General features: G+C 59.2%; 8 protein-coding genes across 8 annotated transcripts; 4 read left to right on the forward strand and 4 right to left on the reverse strand.

The window, feature by feature from the left end:
* Positions 1 to 2,432: 2,432 nt before the first annotated feature.
* Positions 2,433 to 2,738, reverse strand: COLE_07595 (uncharacterized protein; the record flags this gene model as incomplete). Its single annotated transcript, XM_018419557.2, has 1 exon — positions 2,433 to 2,738. The coding sequence occupies one exon, from the start codon at positions 2,736 to 2,738 to the stop codon at positions 2,433 to 2,435; it is 306 nt and encodes a 101-aa protein (XP_018277063.1).
* A 783-nt stretch (positions 2,739 to 3,521) lies between these two features.
* Positions 3,522 to 6,027, reverse strand: COLE_07596 (uncharacterized protein; the record flags this gene model as incomplete). Its single annotated transcript, XM_018426206.2, has 4 exons — positions 3,522 to 4,874; positions 4,912 to 5,043; positions 5,078 to 5,561; positions 5,597 to 6,027. 4 exons carry the CDS (start codon positions 6,025 to 6,027, stop codon positions 3,522 to 3,524), a joined length of 2,400 nt encoding a protein of 799 aa, XP_018277064.1.
* A 234-nt stretch (positions 6,028 to 6,261) lies between these two features.
* Positions 6,262 to 8,145, forward strand: COLE_07597 (uncharacterized protein; the record flags this gene model as incomplete). The annotated part of the gene is made up of 1 exon (XM_018423807.2): positions 6,262 to 8,145. The coding sequence occupies one exon, from the start codon at positions 6,262 to 6,264 to the stop codon at positions 8,143 to 8,145; it is 1,884 nt and encodes a 627-aa protein (XP_018277065.1).
* A 185-nt stretch (positions 8,146 to 8,330) lies between these two features.
* On the reverse strand, positions 8,331 to 11,015 carry COLE_07598 (uncharacterized protein; the record flags this gene model as incomplete). The annotated part of the gene is made up of 3 exons (XM_018426854.2): positions 8,331 to 8,796; positions 8,830 to 9,840; positions 9,883 to 11,015. 3 exons carry the CDS (start codon positions 11,013 to 11,015, stop codon positions 8,331 to 8,333), a joined length of 2,610 nt encoding a protein of 869 aa, XP_018277066.1.
* A 414-nt stretch (positions 11,016 to 11,429) lies between these two features.
* COLE_07599 (uncharacterized protein) lies at positions 11,430 to 12,439 on the reverse strand (the record flags this gene model as incomplete). The annotated part of the gene is made up of 3 exons (XM_018421484.2): positions 11,430 to 11,960; positions 11,992 to 12,257; positions 12,292 to 12,439. The coding sequence occupies 3 exons, from the start codon at positions 12,437 to 12,439 to the stop codon at positions 11,430 to 11,432; spliced, it is 945 nt and encodes a 314-aa protein (XP_018277067.1).
* Positions 12,440 to 13,074: 635 nt separating this feature from the next.
* COLE_07600 (uncharacterized protein) lies at positions 13,075 to 13,335 on the forward strand (the record flags this gene model as incomplete). Its single annotated transcript, XM_018423808.2, has 1 exon — positions 13,075 to 13,335. One exon carries the CDS (start codon positions 13,075 to 13,077, stop codon positions 13,333 to 13,335), a length of 261 nt encoding a protein of 86 aa, XP_018277068.1.
* Positions 13,336 to 13,980: 645 nt separating this feature from the next.
* Positions 13,981 to 14,602, forward strand: COLE_07601 (uncharacterized protein; the record flags this gene model as incomplete). Its single annotated transcript, XM_018424855.1, has 5 exons — positions 13,981 to 14,020; positions 14,077 to 14,129; positions 14,200 to 14,337; positions 14,393 to 14,527; positions 14,561 to 14,602. The coding sequence occupies 5 exons, from the start codon at positions 13,981 to 13,983 to the stop codon at positions 14,600 to 14,602; spliced, it is 408 nt and encodes a 135-aa protein (XP_018277069.1).
* A 539-nt stretch (positions 14,603 to 15,141) lies between these two features.
* On the forward strand, positions 15,142 to 16,661 carry COLE_07602 (uncharacterized protein; the record flags this gene model as incomplete). The annotated part of the gene is made up of 8 exons (XM_018426062.1): positions 15,142 to 15,507; positions 15,541 to 15,681; positions 15,732 to 15,863; positions 15,917 to 16,063; positions 16,101 to 16,232; positions 16,266 to 16,388; positions 16,431 to 16,577; positions 16,620 to 16,661. The coding sequence occupies 8 exons, from the start codon at positions 15,142 to 15,144 to the stop codon at positions 16,659 to 16,661; spliced, it is 1,230 nt and encodes a 409-aa protein (XP_018277070.1).
* Between the last annotated feature and the right edge of the window lie 73 nt (positions 16,662 to 16,734).

A 16,734-nucleotide genomic window follows, 5' to 3' on the forward strand; every position in this document is an offset into this window, starting at 1 on the left:
AGAAGACGCCAACTTTGAAACGGTCTGTTTTACCATCGTTGTTGACATCATATCCGTACTGTCCGTGGTACTTTTTCATGTCCTCATAGTGCTCGTCGAGGATTTGCACAAAATTTGGTCGACCGTAATGTGTGGGGTTGACCAGCCCCGTGAGCGGCGAGTTCGGATGATCGTCGGTTCTGTGCAGCTCGAGGAGCCAGCGGAAAACGTGTGTGCTGATGTTTGGGCGCTTCATTGAGACATGCGTCTTGATCCGGATGTCCAGGTGTGGGTTCCCCAGACCGTCGTGTTTAGCGTGCCAGTCTTGCGAGCGCTGCACATTGTTGAGTAGCTCAGCGAACCACGCCAGATGCTGCCGACTCCGGGCAACCCAATGAACGTCGACACGGCGATAATCGGCGGGGAACTCGTCGGGTGCTGCGTTGCGCTGCCTGGAGCTGCGACGAGAGCCGATGCGACTCAGAGGGAACGACGCTCGCCGAAGGGAGCGCGACCGTCCGCGGGGAGTGACAGTCTCGCTCCCCTGTGCGCTTCCATCCGTGCTGTCACTCCGTGGTCCATGAGGGCGCAAAGGCTTGTCGCTCGTTGGAGCGGGGTGCGGCAGCTTCTCGTTGAGTGACTGCTCATCGGGACCTCCTCGCTGTGCATCCTCGTGGCTCTGGAGATCGGCCAGGATCCCCGCAAACGGCGTCACGCCGATACCAGAGCCAACCAGGATTGTGTGCGAAAAGTCGTAAAACCGCTGAGCCGGAGCTCCGAAAGGCCCGTCCACGCCGATAGTGATCGACACCGGCTTCTCATCCTCAGTCGCCAGAGCACGCAGGTTTTTGGTCCAGTTGCCGTCCGTTTTGATGTGCAGCTGAATCTCACGTTCCAAACATGTGCTGACAGTGAAAGGGTGCCATTGCCAACGGCTGATCTTGGGCACCTGGAGGAAGATATAGTGGCCCGGTTGGTACGGGAACAGGCGAGACTGGGGTATTTCGGCCTTGATGGATACCGTCTCTGAGTCGAGAATGCGAATGGTCGCCTTGATTGGAAGGAAGCCGCGGACCAAGCGAGTGGCCCTCTCCGTAAGGACGAGCAAGGTTGGAAAAGCAAGAAAGTAACCGAGCATTGGCCACTGCAAGATGGCCTGCGTCCCATGTGCCATCAAGCAGCCGATGATCGGGTACATCAGCAGGTGTCCCAACTGGAACACCTCATAGCTTTTGCGACGAACCCACGGTAGTGACAGGAGGCCGATGGTCCAGAAGGAAGCCAGCGCAATGATGCCTGTGAGGCCGGCTCGCGACTTGATGAGGTCGCGATAGCCCCAGCTGGCGCCATCACCGAGCAGCGCTTGCAGCTGCTCAGGGCGGTAGGAGTTGGCAATCCAGATGAAGTCACCTGTTAGGTGTGCAATACCGTGAACGGTCCCAAGAAAAGTCGCCAGTACCGCCATGTAAATGTGGAAGTTCTGCGAAAGATCGAAGTTAACGAAGCGCGAGATGCTGTAAGACATGCGGAGCATCGTCGACAGATAGCGGGCCATGGAGAGCAGTAAGAAGAAGAGTGTAGGGTAGAGTAAACCTGCACAGGTCTTGGCAACAACGACGCCCCATCCCAGCGCCCCACGGTATGCAGGACCGAGGTACTTGACGAGTTGCCAGACGCCAAATGCAAGCATCATGCTGCCTACTATGCAGCAGAACAGGATCATTGGGCCGTGAACTGCCCAGTAGCTCTGAAGACGGCGAACGGCGCCCATCTTCTTGATGTAATCGTCCTGGTCCGTGTCGTCATCAGTCTCCTGCTTGAGTGATGGGATGCGCCAGCTTTTGACGCGCTTCTTGAACTCGGCAACGGGGATCTCGTCGACCTCTGTTCCAAGGAGTTGACGCAGAAAAAGGTGACGAGATGACGTCTCGGCCTTGTCATCGTCGAGCGCGGGGTTGAGCTCACGAGCTACGTTGTCGAGCATCGTCTCGAGCTCAGAGTAGCTGATCGCTTCATCGTTGTTCTTGTTTATGTCGCTGACGAACCGGTCGATTTCGTCATCACTTAGAGGTTGAATTGGCCCGTCTTCTCTAGCTGCGGGATTGAAGCGCGGATCGTCGACGTACATGTCCGCACGGTGTGCTGGTGGTCGAAGGAGAGTGGGAGAGTGGGAGCATGAGAGGTAAAAATATCGTCGACGTTGTTGATACAGACATCCGTTGGCTCTCTGATCTTCGATGTGTATCTGGGCACTTGGCAGCTGCGGCGATGACGGCATGTGGCGGGCTAAGAGTCTAGGGTTGGTGTATCTCGCTCTTTGTATAAATGCTCGCGAACACATTCACAACCCACGATTCGCCATACTTCGCGCCAATAGGATGGAGATTTGCAGTGGCTTTCGCCTCTGGACCACGCTCTTACTCAAGTACCGGTCATACTATGCATGGAATCGTCTACAGGTGAAGCAGGAAGATGCTCTCCTGGCGAAAATCACATGTTGCAGGGGCCAAGAGCGATGACGCTTGTGAGCTGCGAAATTGTTGGGTAAGCCCTGCAGATCGGGTGGAGGTTGGCTGTGGAACTGGGTGCGCTCCGCTCCTCCTCCTCATCATCATCATCGCTCTCTGGTCTGTACGAGTGACATTGCGCGCGGCGACGGGGGTGAGCTGAATCCAGATGGTGCTGGTGCAAACCGGCCGATGTAGAAGCCCGGTGACGAAATTCAATCCACGGGTTGAGAGAGGGCGTGAGTAACCCATCTGGGTAGCTCTGCTGATCCATCGGCTCTTGCATGTCCAGCTGGTAGCTCGGGAGTGGACATAGTCTACGAGACCTAAGATTGCCTGGGTGCAAGACTAATCTTAATCGAAAGTTGACAGGGCAGATATTGCATGATGCATCGCTGGCGCATAGCCTTGCGATCTGAGAAGTTATGAGGAAGACCGAGGTATTAGTTTTTCATCTGATGATAACACTTCCAGAAGCTGGGACCTTTCCGCGCCGTGTCTTAGCTCGAGAACAGCAAGGGCAACGCCGAAATCGAGCTCCCCGCCTTGGGGTAGACGGGTCGCGTGACATGTCGATTCACTGAGGAGGGCGGCGTGCGCGATGAAGAGGCGTCGACCTGATTGTCTTCTGCGGGCCAGGTATGGAAAGTACGTTTACCTTGTGGCGGGCAACAGCAAGCACGATGAGTGGAGTTTAGAGGCATTGGGTAACCACAGGTTCCGTAACTGATGAGTGGAGGAAAATAATAATGTCGAGTCGAAGGAACAGGCGAAGCCGAATTCTGCGTTTGCCGGGAGCCGACGCCGACGCCGACGCCGACGCCGACGCCGACGCCGATGCCAGAAATACGAAGCCATGCCTTGGCCTCCTCGTGCCCGTGCTCTTCCCCCTCAATCACCGGGCTGGGGGCGAAATGGGGGTCCCACACATCGCCAATGGCTCGATCTCGATCGGATCAACATACATACAAACGACCAGGCTACTACAAGTCCAACAAGTCCAACCAGAGATTCATCCTCACATGTCGAGAATGCCTACACCACCTCGACGTCCCCCTTCCCCATTTCCTCCCCGCCTTCCACGCCATACCCCTTCCCCACCTCCGCCTCCGCCTCCTCCTCCTCCTCCTCCTCCTCCTCCTCCTCCAGGCCGAGCATGACGAGCACCTCGTGCATCTCGTTCTGCATCGCGTCCGCGTCCGCGCCGATCAGCGCACCCTCCCAGTCAATGATGCGGATGGTCCCCTTGGCGTCGCGGAGCACGTGGCGCGACTCCACGTCCCCGTGCAGCACGCCCGCAGCGTGCACGCGCGCGTACGCGGTGATAATGTCACTCTTGGTGTGGGCATCTAGCGCGCGCATCTCGGCCTCGGTGCGCGCCACGGCGTGGCCGCAGTCCTCGAGCGCCATCACGATGTGGCACCGCGGGACCGCCGTGTTGCCTGCTCCGGCTCGCCCCGGCTCTCCCACGTCGTCCCACATCGCATACAAGTCCGGCGCGACGCCTGGCGCGGAGACCCCGAGGCGGAGGAGGACGTGTGCCTCCGTGTAGATTGCGCCCAGGAGGGCGCGCCACTCGTGGTACCCTGCCCAGGCGTGCGCGGATGTCTCGAGGCCCGATGTCTCGGCGTGCTTGAACACCACGGGCGCGCGCGCGCTGTCGCCGCCGGGCAGCGCAACTGCGAGCGTGCCGGCGTACGCGTCCCACGTGCGCCCGCCGCCGATGAACTCGTCGAACGTGAGGCCGACGGACGGTAAGGCGGCGATGTCCGAGTCGCTCGACCAGCACAGGCTCGGTTGGTCATCCGACTCAAATGAGGTCTCGGGGCACGCGTCGGCCGTCGCGAGCGCGCCCGCACTGACGAGCGGTACGATCGTCGCGACAAGGTCGGGCCGGCTGGCGGGTATCTTGAGCCGGCCACCCACGAGTCCGGCGAGAGGGAGGGAGTAGCTCGGCCGGTCGCCCGCGGCATACAGCCCGGACTGGAGGGTGACCGCCAGCGTCATGGGCGTGCCAGCCGACGAGGTGTCGCCGCTTGCGTCCGATGCGTCGTTGCGCCGCCGCTTGCCCAGGTGCTGGCCCAGGCCCTTCTTGGATGCCATGTCATGCTTGACCGCCTGGTCCACGCGCGCCATGTCATGCCAGATTCCGGGGTTGGGCGACTCCTTGGCCGCCATAACGAGGGCAAAGATAAGCTCCATCGGGGTCGTGCGCGTGTCCCGCTGGTCGGCCCTGAGCACGTCGTCGTCCGGAACCGCATGGCGGTCACGGTACAGCGCCTCGCTGACCCGGATAGTGGTGCTGTCCTCCAGCTCGAAGAGGACGTAGCGCTCGTAGTCTGTCACAAGAACGAACTTGGCCCGGTTCTGGTGGAACTCCTCCGTGATCTGGGTTAGTTGGCATCTGACCCTGGGATGAACGCACCTGAGCAAGCACGCTACACCACACTCCTTCGACGCCCTCGACGTCGATCACGTATCCCCTCCGGGTGTTGTACTGCAACTTGAAACCCTCGTCAAGGTCGTCGTCGAGAGCACGGAAGAGGGACGCCCAGTCCTACGCTGTCAGTACAAGCAGACAAGTAGCTCACTTGGGGGGAAAGAAGCTTCGTCTCGATAACAAACTTCTCAACGTTGTCCCAGTCGGGCTTGGACTGGCTGGTCCAGTCGGCTGGCCGACGGAGCGCGATATCCGCCGTCCCTGAGCCCACATCCGGCGCTGCCCCCACCACATGCGACAGTGTGTCGATCCAATTCGATTGAAAGAAGGCGTGTACGAGTTGCTTAATTGACGGGACCAGGATCTCGCCCGTGATGCCCACCTCGTTGTCGGGAAGGCTCGAGACCAACGTCACGTCCGTGGTGCTTGGGCCCCGCTGCGCATACGGTGTGGGAGGCCAGACGGAGTCGAGAGACGCGAAAGCCCACAGGCGGGCCTCCTGCATGCGGAGGGCGTCGTGCCACCGGAGCAAGAGTACCTCAGCTCTGGAGTCGGAGAGGCGTTCCATGGCAGCGAAGACGGGCGAGAGCAAGTTGTGGACGAACGTGTGAATGGGCGTCGTTGACCTTTGAAACCTGCGGACGTCAGCGCACGTCAGCCTGAGGCCTACCGAACGCGGCCACCTAGCTGCAAGAATAGCTCGTGCGTATGGGCGGTCGGGTGACGAGTCCTGCGGGTGCCCGGCGTCGATGAGGATGACGGTTGCTGGCCTGAATCGCTGAGCGCTGCGATCCGGCTGGATGGGCAATGTTGCGGGGCGGGGGTGGCCGGAGGCTGAGGCTGAGCGAGCTCAATCTCCTTCAAACGGTCGTAGAAGGTGGGAGCCACCGGGGGGAATGTATGCAGTGCGGCGCACTGGTCGAGCGTGTGTGGGATCAAGTCGTGAGGAAAGGAAGATTGACGCCAGTCGCGCGGAAACATCTCATAGACGTACGGCATGGTGCAGATGGCGTCTGGGTGAGCGAGATATGGATGGTCGGATGTAAGCGTGAATGAGACGAGAGGATGGATGATGAAGACATGTTGAAGACATGAAGACATGTTCAAGTTGTGATTGATGGTCGCGACGTGGGTGACTGTGCATGACTGTACGACATTATTTGCTAAATGGCGGTGCCTGGGACGCGCTCAGTTGACCGCACGATCGGCTCCTGGTTCCGCACCTGTCGTTCCCAATTCCCATGATCCCATCCTCATTCTCGTTCTCCACTCGCGCTTGTTGCGTCTTCGTCTCCTCTCCTTTGTCGCCTCAACCTGTCCAAGCTCGCAATCACAATGCCTCCCCACCGTTCACCATCCGCTTTCTCCACCATCCACGGCAATGACCCCCCCGCTCCATTCTCACCCGAGGCCCTCAACATGATTCTCGACCCAGACAACCGCGACAACCGCGCAAAGTTCAAAAGGTACATGGCAGACAACCGCGACCTCTTTGTTCCCCGCTTCGACATCCCCTTGGCCGAGGAGCGCGACCGCGCCTTCGCTCGTCTTCAGTCCGTCGCACGTCAGGGCTTCATCTCGGTCCTCGACTTTGAACGCAACCCGCTCAACGTGTTTGCCGCCCACGAGCTGCTCGGCATGGTCGACGGCGGCGGCGCAACCAAGATGACCGTCCACTTCAATCTCTTTGGCGGAACGTTGCTCAAGCTCGGCACAGACCGCCATCGCCATCTCCTGCCCGAGATCGACCGCCTTGACTCTACGGGTTGCTTCGCGTTGACAGAATTATCGTACGGCAATAACGCGGTCATGATGGAGACGACGGCTGTTTACGATCCTAAGACGCAAGAGTTCGTTGTCGACTCACCCACACCCAAGAGCCAGAAGTACTGGATCAGCAACGGGGCCATTCATGCGCGCTACTGCATCGTGTTTGCGCAGCTAAGCGTTGGTGGCAAGCAAGAGGGTGTACATGCACTCCTTGTGCCAATCCGTGACAAGAACCTCAAGGTGCTTCCCAATGTCACCATTCGCGACATGGGTCGCAAGCAGGGTCTCGATGGCGTCGACAATGCCCTCCTGGCATTTCACAATGTCCGCGTTCCTCGCGAGAACCTTCTCAACCGTTACTCTGAGGTCGACGAGTCTGGTTCTTTCTGCTCCAAGATTAGTAGCCGTCGCGGAAGGTTCATCAAAGTTGCCGATCAGCTGTTGTCTGGCCGCCTCTGCATCGCCGCGATGACTCTCAGCTCGGCCAAGTCCTCGCTTACCATCGCCATCCGGTACGCAGCCACACGCCTCGGCGTTGGCCCGAAGGGGCTCTCGGACACGCCAATCCTAAACTACCAATTGCAGCAACGCGCGCTCATCACCATCCTCGCACGCACGTATGCGTTGAGTATGGGCATGAATTATGTCAAGGCCTTCTGGGCCGACCCCAATAGCGACCCAGAGGACGTCGTCCGCAAGGTTTGCGTCATCAAGCCGCTCGTCACCTGGCACGCTGAGCGTACTGGCTCGATCTGCCGCGAGCGCTGTGGCGGGCAAGGGTATCTCGCAGCGTCGCGCCTTGCGGGCACCATCTCCTTCGCGCACGCTGGCATCACGGCTGAGGGCGACAACTCGGTGCTGATGCAGAAAGTCGCCAAGGAGCTTCTCGCCGGCGTCGAGGCCGGCAAGGTCAAGCTACCTACCGGCGCAGCCGCGTCAGGCGACATCACTGACCCACATGTGCTCGCCGAGCTCATCAGGGCATTCTCACACCGTTCCCTTTCTGAACTCGGTGCCTCGCTCGCCCGAAAGCTCGGCAAAGAGCGCCGCCCCCTCTTCGAGGTGTGGATGGGTGAGGAGAGCGTAGCCATCCAGCGCGCCGCCGCAGCCTATGGCGAGCGCCTGTGTATGGACGAGGTGATCGTCCAGATGGAGAAAGCCGACCCTACAACGCGCAAGGTCCTCGCCCGCGTCGCGACTGTACACGCTCTCGCCGTCGTCGAGCGCGAGCTGGGCTACCTCATCACGCACAAGCTTGTCCCTACCGACATCGCGGCCACGGTGGAGGATCGTCTGTCTATGGCCGTTGCGGACCTCGCGCCGGACGCTATCCCCCTCGTCGCTGGATTTGGCATTCCAGAGGAGCTGCTTTACGCGCCCATCGCGATTGACTGGGAGCGATACAACGAATACGACAATCACGGGGAGCTGGTCTCGGCAAAGCTTTGAGGCGATGTGATGTGAGGGACATGCCGGGGTTATCGTGGACAAAACGAGCCTAAGTGCAGTTGTATCAGGATGAGTGAATGAACGAATGGCAGTATCGGAATAGGGAACAGTTGATCGCTGAGAAGTAGCGGCTTGTCACATTCCACAATCTAATCACTCTTCGCTAGCATCCTGCAGTCCAACCCTCACGGCACAAAGGTTGACTTCTTCTCGTCACCCGGAAAGTGGAAGTACGAGATGGGCTGCGGAGGCCATTCGCTCTCGTCTTTCCATACACCCTCAACCCGGTGCGTCCCGCTTCCGACGGCCAACTTCTGATCGCCGATCATGAGCTCGGCGGTAGTATTTGGGGGCACAACAACAGTCGCCTCGATGCGTGTACGTTCCCCTTTGAGCACCCAGCGACAGCTGACCTCGCCGTAAGGGGTTGTAAACGATGTCGCCGCGTCAGTCAGTGTGCCACCAGGACGCGGATGGATTGCGATGCGTTTCCATCCGGGCTCCAGGGCACGGATACCACCAATGACCTGGTGCAAGAACGCGCCGACGCTCCCGAAGGCATAGTGGTTGAAGCTCGTCATTTCGCCGGGGTTTATCTCGCCGCTCGGTAGCATGCTGTTCCAGCGTTCCCACATGGTCGTGGCGCCCATCCTGCAGTCAGCGCGTCTCCTTCATAAGCCTCACTTGACCTGGTACAGCCAGCTCGGGCACTCGCCCTCCTGCAGCATGCGGTACGCTACCTGCAAACGCCCGTGGGCCGCGAGCGCGAGGAGTACGAAGGGGGTGCTCGCAAAACCCGTGCCGACCTTGAATATGCCCTGTCGGACAAGACGCTCTAGCGTGGCGGCCCAAAACTCGGCCTGCTCCTCGCTTTTAGCGAGCCTGAACTGCAGGGCGAGGACGTATGCGCACTGGGAGTCCGACGTAATGCGGCCCTTGGGGCTGACGTACTCGGCTTGGAATGCGTCGAGGAGGCGCGCAGCCTCAGACTCGTAGCGGCGCTGGTCCTCCTCTTGACCCAGGACCAACGCGACCTTGGCTGCAATACGCACTGAATGGATGAGATAAGCGTCGGCCACAAGGGTCGGGTCCGTCATGCCGTTTGCCGCGTCCTCGGGCGGGGCGCGCGGGTCGAGCCAGTCGCCGAACTGGAAGACGCGCTTCCACAACCCAGCATCCGTCCGCGGAATGCCCTCATCAATCCATGCTTTCATGCTCCGCCATTGGTCGCGGAGAAGTGACACGTCGCCAGTCGTGGTGTAGATATCCAGCGGTGTAATTGTAGTCACGTCGCTCCACACAGCCACAGGCGGCGGGGTGTCGGTGCGCGCCTGCCCTGGGAGCGGGATGTTCGGCACGACGAACGGCGGTCGCCCCTTGCCGTAGTCCAGCTGCTCTGCGGCCACATCGCCTAGCCACTCGCTCAAGAGACCGTTCACGTCGTAGATCATTGACGCGGTGGGCGCAAATGCCATTAAATCCGCTGTCCACCCCAATCGCTCGTCGCGCTGTGGGCAGTCTGTCGGCACTGAGACGAAGTTGCCGCGCAAGCCCCACACAACGTTCGAGTAGAGCTGGTTCAGCTCTTTATGCGAGCTTTCAAAATGGGCCGTGCGCTCAAAGTCTGAGTGCACGACAACGGCGGTAAAATCGTCCTTCTCGACTGCCCGCGGGAAGCCGGTCACTTCGGCGTAGCTAAGGTCAGCTGTGCTGCGGTTCGACGCCGGCCGGGCTCACCGGAAGCCGTGGAAGGTGAACTTGGGCTCATGCCCTTCGGTCTTGCCTCCGAGCACGACAGTGTCTGTAGCGTCCGCAAACCGGAGAGGCCGCGTGCCAAGCTCGCCGTGCTCGAGCACCTCGGCGTGCCGAATGGTGACGGTTCCCGTGCCATCCACCTGGTTGTTCCAGCGCAACCAACCGACGAGGTTCTGTCCGAAATCGACGATCGTCTTCCCGCTCGGGGTGATGATGATTTCCGAGGCGGGGATATGCGCTGTACGGCGCACCGGTGGAGCTTGGGGCGCGACGAGGTGCAATGGGCGTGGTAGCACCTCTGCGGGCTTGAATGCGGTGAGGGACAAAGTCGTGTCGAAAGCTTCCCCATCGTAGAGCTCGGAGCCAACAATCGGGCCTTCCGCCCACTCCCACCCGTCATCTGTCTGCGCAAGAACCTTGCCCTCGGCCTCGAGCTGCGCAACAAGGGCGGGACGCGTGCCCCAAATATCTCGTGCGCCAGTGTGAAAGCCTAGCCGGCCTGCCCACCACCCCTCCCCGACCCACGCGCACAGCTCGTTTGTGCCCTCCTTCAAAAGCGGAGCTACGTCAAAGACCTGGTACGCGAGCCGGTACGAGTAAGATTGCCACCCCGGAGCGAGCACGTGGTCGCCAATACGCTGCCCGTTGAGAGTCGCCTCGTACAGCCCCATGGCGGTGATGTACAGGCGGGCCGTCTTGGGAAGTGTCTCGAGCGCAAAGCGGCGACGGAGAAGACAAGGGCGCTTGGCGACATTGTCTGGGTACGTCGGACGCGATACAGCCTGTGCGGTCCAGTCGGCTGGCTGGAGCAGGGCTGCTTCGACGTTAACCTGGGCCGCTGCTGAAGATCCATCCTTTCCATGAGCCGTCACGGAGATGCTCGCACGCTCCCGGCTGGTGAGTGGTTTGTCGGGCCACGGCACAAGAACACTGTCGCTCGACTCGACCTTGAAGGAGTTCGACTGACCGCTGCGAGATATCGCGATTTCGTAGCTGGCCTGTTCCCAGTTCTCGGCGTCACCGCCGAAGCGCCATGAGATGCGGGGTGTGGCGATGCCCAAAGCAGCGCCAGGCTCGTAGTGCTCGAAGGAGACTTTCGTGATGATGATAGACATGGCGTTGGTGATGGAGAACCGATGGCATCTTCGCAGCTCGTGTGGAGTATATGGAGGGCGGGAGTGGGTGGTCGCAACAATGTCAGTCCGATGATGGTGGGCAGAAGATGCCGAAGCCACTGACATATTCCTTTGACACGTTAAGACGACCCGTAGCTGGCGGCTCCGGTGGAATAACGACCCATCCATGACTCATAGTACACTAGCCCTGCGCCGAGCCCGCTTCAATGCTGACCCAGACACGGGATACGGACTTGGGCGTTTGTATGCTTGGGGCGGTAGGTGGACTTGTACAGTTGTACCGGCACAAAACTAGACCGATGTCTCGGCGAATTGTCGCGTCATGACAGACAGTCACAGGAGAGCAACGCCCGCACCGTACTTCTGATTCATTGCCTCCTTTCAACCTAGCATCTATGCAAGCGCATCTCGCCTGATCATCATGAGCACAAACGGCCACACGACTGCAAACTGGTCGCCAAGGAGCGGCGTCAGCTCCGCCATTACACGTCCAACAACGTCGAGCTTAGCCGATCGGTCCGTGGGTTGATGGTCCTGGTACCGCTTGACAGAGCTCCAGGTGCGGAAGATGCGCTCCAACTGTCGCGGCGTCCAGCTTTGTCGAAGGTACCACTGCCCAGCAGTGGTGCCGCTCTTGAGGCGGATGGCCGAAGTGGCGTCCCATCCCGCGCCGCCAGTTGGAGTGGGCTCTGCGATCTTGGCCTGGATTGGGTGCCCATCGCCGGTGAGATCAGGGAGGGTAGCTATCAGCTCCTCGGTCGCCTGCGTGTAGGCCGGGGTGATTGGGAAGGGAATGCGGTCGTACAGCCCCTCGGAAATGGACCAGCCTGGCTCACTCCAGTGTCCGGCGAGGGTCTCATCCATGAATTGTGCAATGACGGCGTTGGCAGCGTCGTTACCCGCAATCGTCAAGCGCCCGTATCCCTTATGTCAGCCGAACATGGAGATGTCTCACCGCCCAGCACACCGTGCCCGAGGGGCGTAGGACGCGAGCCAGTTCAGGCCAGGTGACACTATGGTCGAAATAGTGGGCCGCCTCGCCGGCGATCACGAGGTCTACGCTGTTATCCTCGATTCCGACGGCGCCGAGGTCCTCCGCCGTCCCGACGTGGTAAGAGATCCGCTTGCCTTCCGGTTGTAGGCCTGCCTTGACCATGCCCTCCTCAGGATCCAGGCCTGACACTTTCTCGAATGTCTTGGACAGCTCAAGCGCCATGAAGCCTCAGTGTCAGCCGCGAGTGCACCCTCACCCCACCTGGACCGCAGCCCAGGTCGATCGCATGTCCGAAGCCTCCGTTGCCTGCTTCGTGATAAGCTGCCAGAATCTCGAACACACGCTCCGGGTATGGCGGACGGTCTGAAACATAGGCGTTGGCGTTGTAAGTGGGACGTTCGGTGGTCATGGTATGAAGAAGATGATGCGAATTGTGGTTCCAGTGATGGACCAAAATACCTTGCCCCACCTTGTGCCGACCCTTTGCTCAGAGCGCTCAGCGCTCAACTCAGCCAAGTAACAACGTGAAGAAACATACGGCGGATTCATCCACTCGACAGAACAGGGGTAGCAAGAGCCTGCAACGCAGCAAAAGCGCGACCGTGAGTGTTCCAAGCGGCTGACAACGTGAGAGTTCAAACATCCGAGATGACCCCAGGACAGCTACGCCATGTTCCTGTGGGACATGCCCATCAATATCCGTTACCAAAGCCCGCACCACTTCACTGAGTCCGTGAAATGACGCGCAACAACAGCTACGTTCGCGACTTCAGACAGCCGCCATACTCATACTCCGTCAACTCCCAACATCTGTGGTCCTTGCTCCAAGTATCAGTCGCTTGAGAAGCTCACAGCCACAGTCTGCATTCATACTGTCCATTGATCATACTGGACGAGCCCGTGCACAGGAAAGACTCTAGCGACAGACGCCCTCGATGCACGTTTGGCCGGGCCCGCACTGCTTGTAAGCCCAGACCTGGATATCCTTCCCAGACTCACCGAGCGGTTGCACGCGCCGCAACGGAAATACTCAGTCATGAGATTATGGCATGTCGAGCCACATCGCGTCAACCCGTCGCGGCACTCGCACCGGCCTCCACGGCACTCATTGCCAATGTGCGCACAGTATCCACCACATCGGCCACAGTTGTAGGCGTCCGTCTGAAGATTGACGCACTCGGGCCGTCCGAAAGTGCTGCAGCTCGTCTCGCCTGCCGCACACGTATCCGGCTTCGGACAGGCGGCACCCTTCACTCCCGCGGCTGGGAGTCAGAGGGAGTGTGTATTGTACCCACAGAAGACTAGGGTTGATAAAAGAGCCTGCGGATCATGGTGTTATGAGGTGAGTGAGGTTGTCGTTTGTCAGACACTGTTTTTGAGCAGAGGACATTGAGATGCAGGTTCTCACGGGGCTATGCTTATCCAGCCAGCATTCCTCACGCAATGAAGCTTGTCTTGCTGGGCCCTGCCGAGCTTGGTGGCGAACCCACCAACAACTGTCGGCTCCGGACTGAACGGACTCCCATGGGCTCATATGACCAACGAGCGGATGTGAGGGCCGATTGGAGGATCTGATGTCGATGTTCGCGAGCCTGCACGGCTTGAACCTCGATTAGCAACTGGCCTGATGCGGGATGGGTCATGTGCTCCTGGTCATGTGAGCCCGGTCGTAAGAGAAAGTTCACCCAGATTGCGGGGAGAGTCATCGAGGCCTACACCCGCTCTGCATTCCGCGGCGCGACCGATTACCAGCGGAACAAGTATATGGGGGGTTAGGCAAGCGAGACCTGGTAGTCACAGGCAGAGCTTACCTGGGCAGGGCAGACGCTAACCGCAAGCGGCTTGATTGATCTCTCGTTGAGACTCGTGACTTATCATGTCGCTTGGGTCGATATAGGAAGTGACTTTAGTCAAACCTCAACAGCGTCCAGCTTGAGTCGCCCGTCTATCATGTGGAAATTGGAGCTGATTTTGATCACCCTGCTCATCTGTGAGCCTGCCCTTCAAGCCGAGCCTCTCCTCCCCTTGTCCAATGTTGACCATCAGCGAGTGCTCCCGCCGCTGCACTTGGAGTGCCTCGACAGAGCTGCGAGCGCCCCGTGAGTGATATACGAGAGATCCGTAATGCTCCCACCTCCGTAACGCGGCGATCCGTGACACTGACACCAGTGCGCCCAGGGCACTGAATGTGTTAAAGGAAAGTGTGTGGCGGTGTCAGAGTGCCCTTCGGGATTCGGTCAATGTGGCGCGGACGGCTGCGTCAATCTTCTTAACGACGTTCGCCACTGCGGTGAATGTGACAATGATGTACGTGGAGAGGACTGGAGTTCAGACGGTACAGTGCCGCAGCGGCTGACATCAGTGCTGCCCAGGGTCCAACTGCATCAACGGCGAATGCGAGCTGAACGATGGATGCCCTGCCGGTCAGCTCCTATGCGACACAGGTTGTACCAACACCTCAAACGACAATCGCCACTGTGGAGCATGTGGTATCAAGGTGGGCGAGTGATGCGTCTACAGCTAAAACCAGTGCGGGCAAGGCAAGAACTGTCGCAATGGAAAGTGCAGATAAAGACGGAGATACGGTCTCCGAGCTACAACCCTCACCGAATATTGGACGCCGATGTGTGTACGAGATTGAACTGGAGGCAGAAGCCAATGTTGGGCCGACGCTACAGTGCTACAGTACCCATCTGTCAATAAAAATGAAAATGAATACTCAGCTAACAGACGCGAGCTTGGCGTGCTTCTCAGAGCTGTGCAGCTGCCAGATTACCGGGCAACTGGGGCGCAAGTACTTCTTCACACGCCCAGATCGGGATCACGACACTTTCGTCCCCCTCAGTCGGCCCAGTCGACCCATCCACTGAAATACATTCACTCTCTGACAGTTGAGGAAGTAGATCGGCTACCAAGGAGGCTCGAGGGGCGCGGAGGGCCGCTTCTTCCGCAAACCTGATCTAGGATGCAGCGCCCCACCACCTCGAGATCGAGCCACTCCCATTGAGACAAGTGGTGAGGGCCTCAAGGCTGTCCACATTTATCCAACTACCCATCCCCGACTGACAAGCAACTTCCGCCCCTAACCCCCCGGTTCTTGAGCCCACCAAGATGCGGCCCAGTTTGATTTCCATTATCGCCACTTCCGTGCTTTGTCAGACAAACCCCTTTACACAGCTGACAAACTCAGCCTGCTACGGTCTCGCATGGCACCAACCTCGCGAAGAGTGTGCCGAGGGATTGACTCGCTGCGAAGTGTGGCCCAACAATAGAACGGTTTGCGCCAACCTCCAAAGCGACCCGAACCACTGCAAGTATTGCGGGTCGACCTGCAGTGACGATCGCCCAGGTATGGCGCTGGAGTGCCGTGACGCCGTCTGCGTCTGCGTCTCAACCGGTACACAGAGGTGCGCCGGACACCTCTCATGTCCCGACTTCCAGATCAACGTCTTCAGCTGCGGCAGCTGCAACAACTGGGTAGGTATCAAAGCTATCCGGAGCTCAGACCAGTGCTCGGAAAACCAAGAGTGCCGCAAGGGACAGTGCCGCAATTGCCCTCGCAGCACCATGGGATGCCACGACTACGACGGAATTCGTGGCTGCATCGACGTTCTTAGAAGCAAGGACAACTGCGGCGATTGTGGCAGGCAGGTGAGTTTCCAAGCCAAGGAGTAGGAGCTGCTATTTCCGGCTGACCGCAGTGCCCATCCGACAGTCTGTCATGTAAGAACGGCAAATGCATTAGCCCGAAGGCTAAATCGTATTGCGAACGCTCCTCTTACTGCATTGACCTCGCCAACGACCCCACCCACTGCGGCACTTGTGACAATAAGGTAATCGAGTTCTCCAAGAATGAATCTCTTCGGTTAGACCTTACTGACGGTAGTGTCCGCCCGGGCAGGCGTGCAAGTGCGGCCGCTGCGGTGCATGCCCAGCCGGTCAGCTGGCGTGCCGCACAGATGCTCAACCGGCCATATTCCCCTGCATCGACGTTCTCTCAGACAACCAGAACTGTGGGACGTGTGGGCGGCATGTGAGCATTAGAGCGGCCCGCAGGAGGCTGATCAAAGTGCGACGCGGGCAGTCAGTGCCAAAACGGCGATTGCACTTGTCCAGCGGGACACATTGCTTGTGGCGATAGAGTGGCAAGCTGCATCGACCCCATGACTAACCCGTCTTTCTGCGGGTCTTGCAATGTGTCTGTAGGTCCGCTGGCTTGATTGACGCTAAAACAGTGTGGCGACGGCACCTGCACGCGGGGTGTGTGCACTTCATGCGAGGTCGGCTACGTTTTCTGTGACGGCGAATGCCGCAACGTGTCCAGCGATGACCGCCATTGTGGCGGGTGTCGCCAGTTTGTGAGTCATGACTATGTGTGAGCTTAGGCTAACCGAGGCCAGTGCGAGAACGAGGGCGAGTTCTGCAACAATGGCACTTGCACTCGCCACACATGCCCGGAGGGCGAGGCATGGTGCGGAGATAACTTGACAGGCAAGTGCGTCAACTGGCGGAGCGACCCTCTGAACTGCGGTGAATGCATGGTCCGCGTGAGTGGCCTGTCAACTGGGTGGCACATGAGCTCATCTTAGTGTGACGAGGACCAGACGTGCGTCAATGGCAGTTGCGAGTAATCTCTCCCAGCGGCAATGAACAGTGCATCCGCGGTCGTCAATGGAAATTCGAAGCAGCACACACGCTAGCTCT

The sequence above is a fragment of the Cutaneotrichosporon oleaginosum genome (assembly GCF_008065305.1).
Source record: "Cutaneotrichosporon oleaginosum strain ATCC 20508 chromosome Unknown ATCC20508_contig08, whole genome shotgun sequence".
NCBI lineage: Eukaryota > Fungi > Basidiomycota > Tremellomycetes > Trichosporonales > Trichosporonaceae > Cutaneotrichosporon > Cutaneotrichosporon oleaginosum.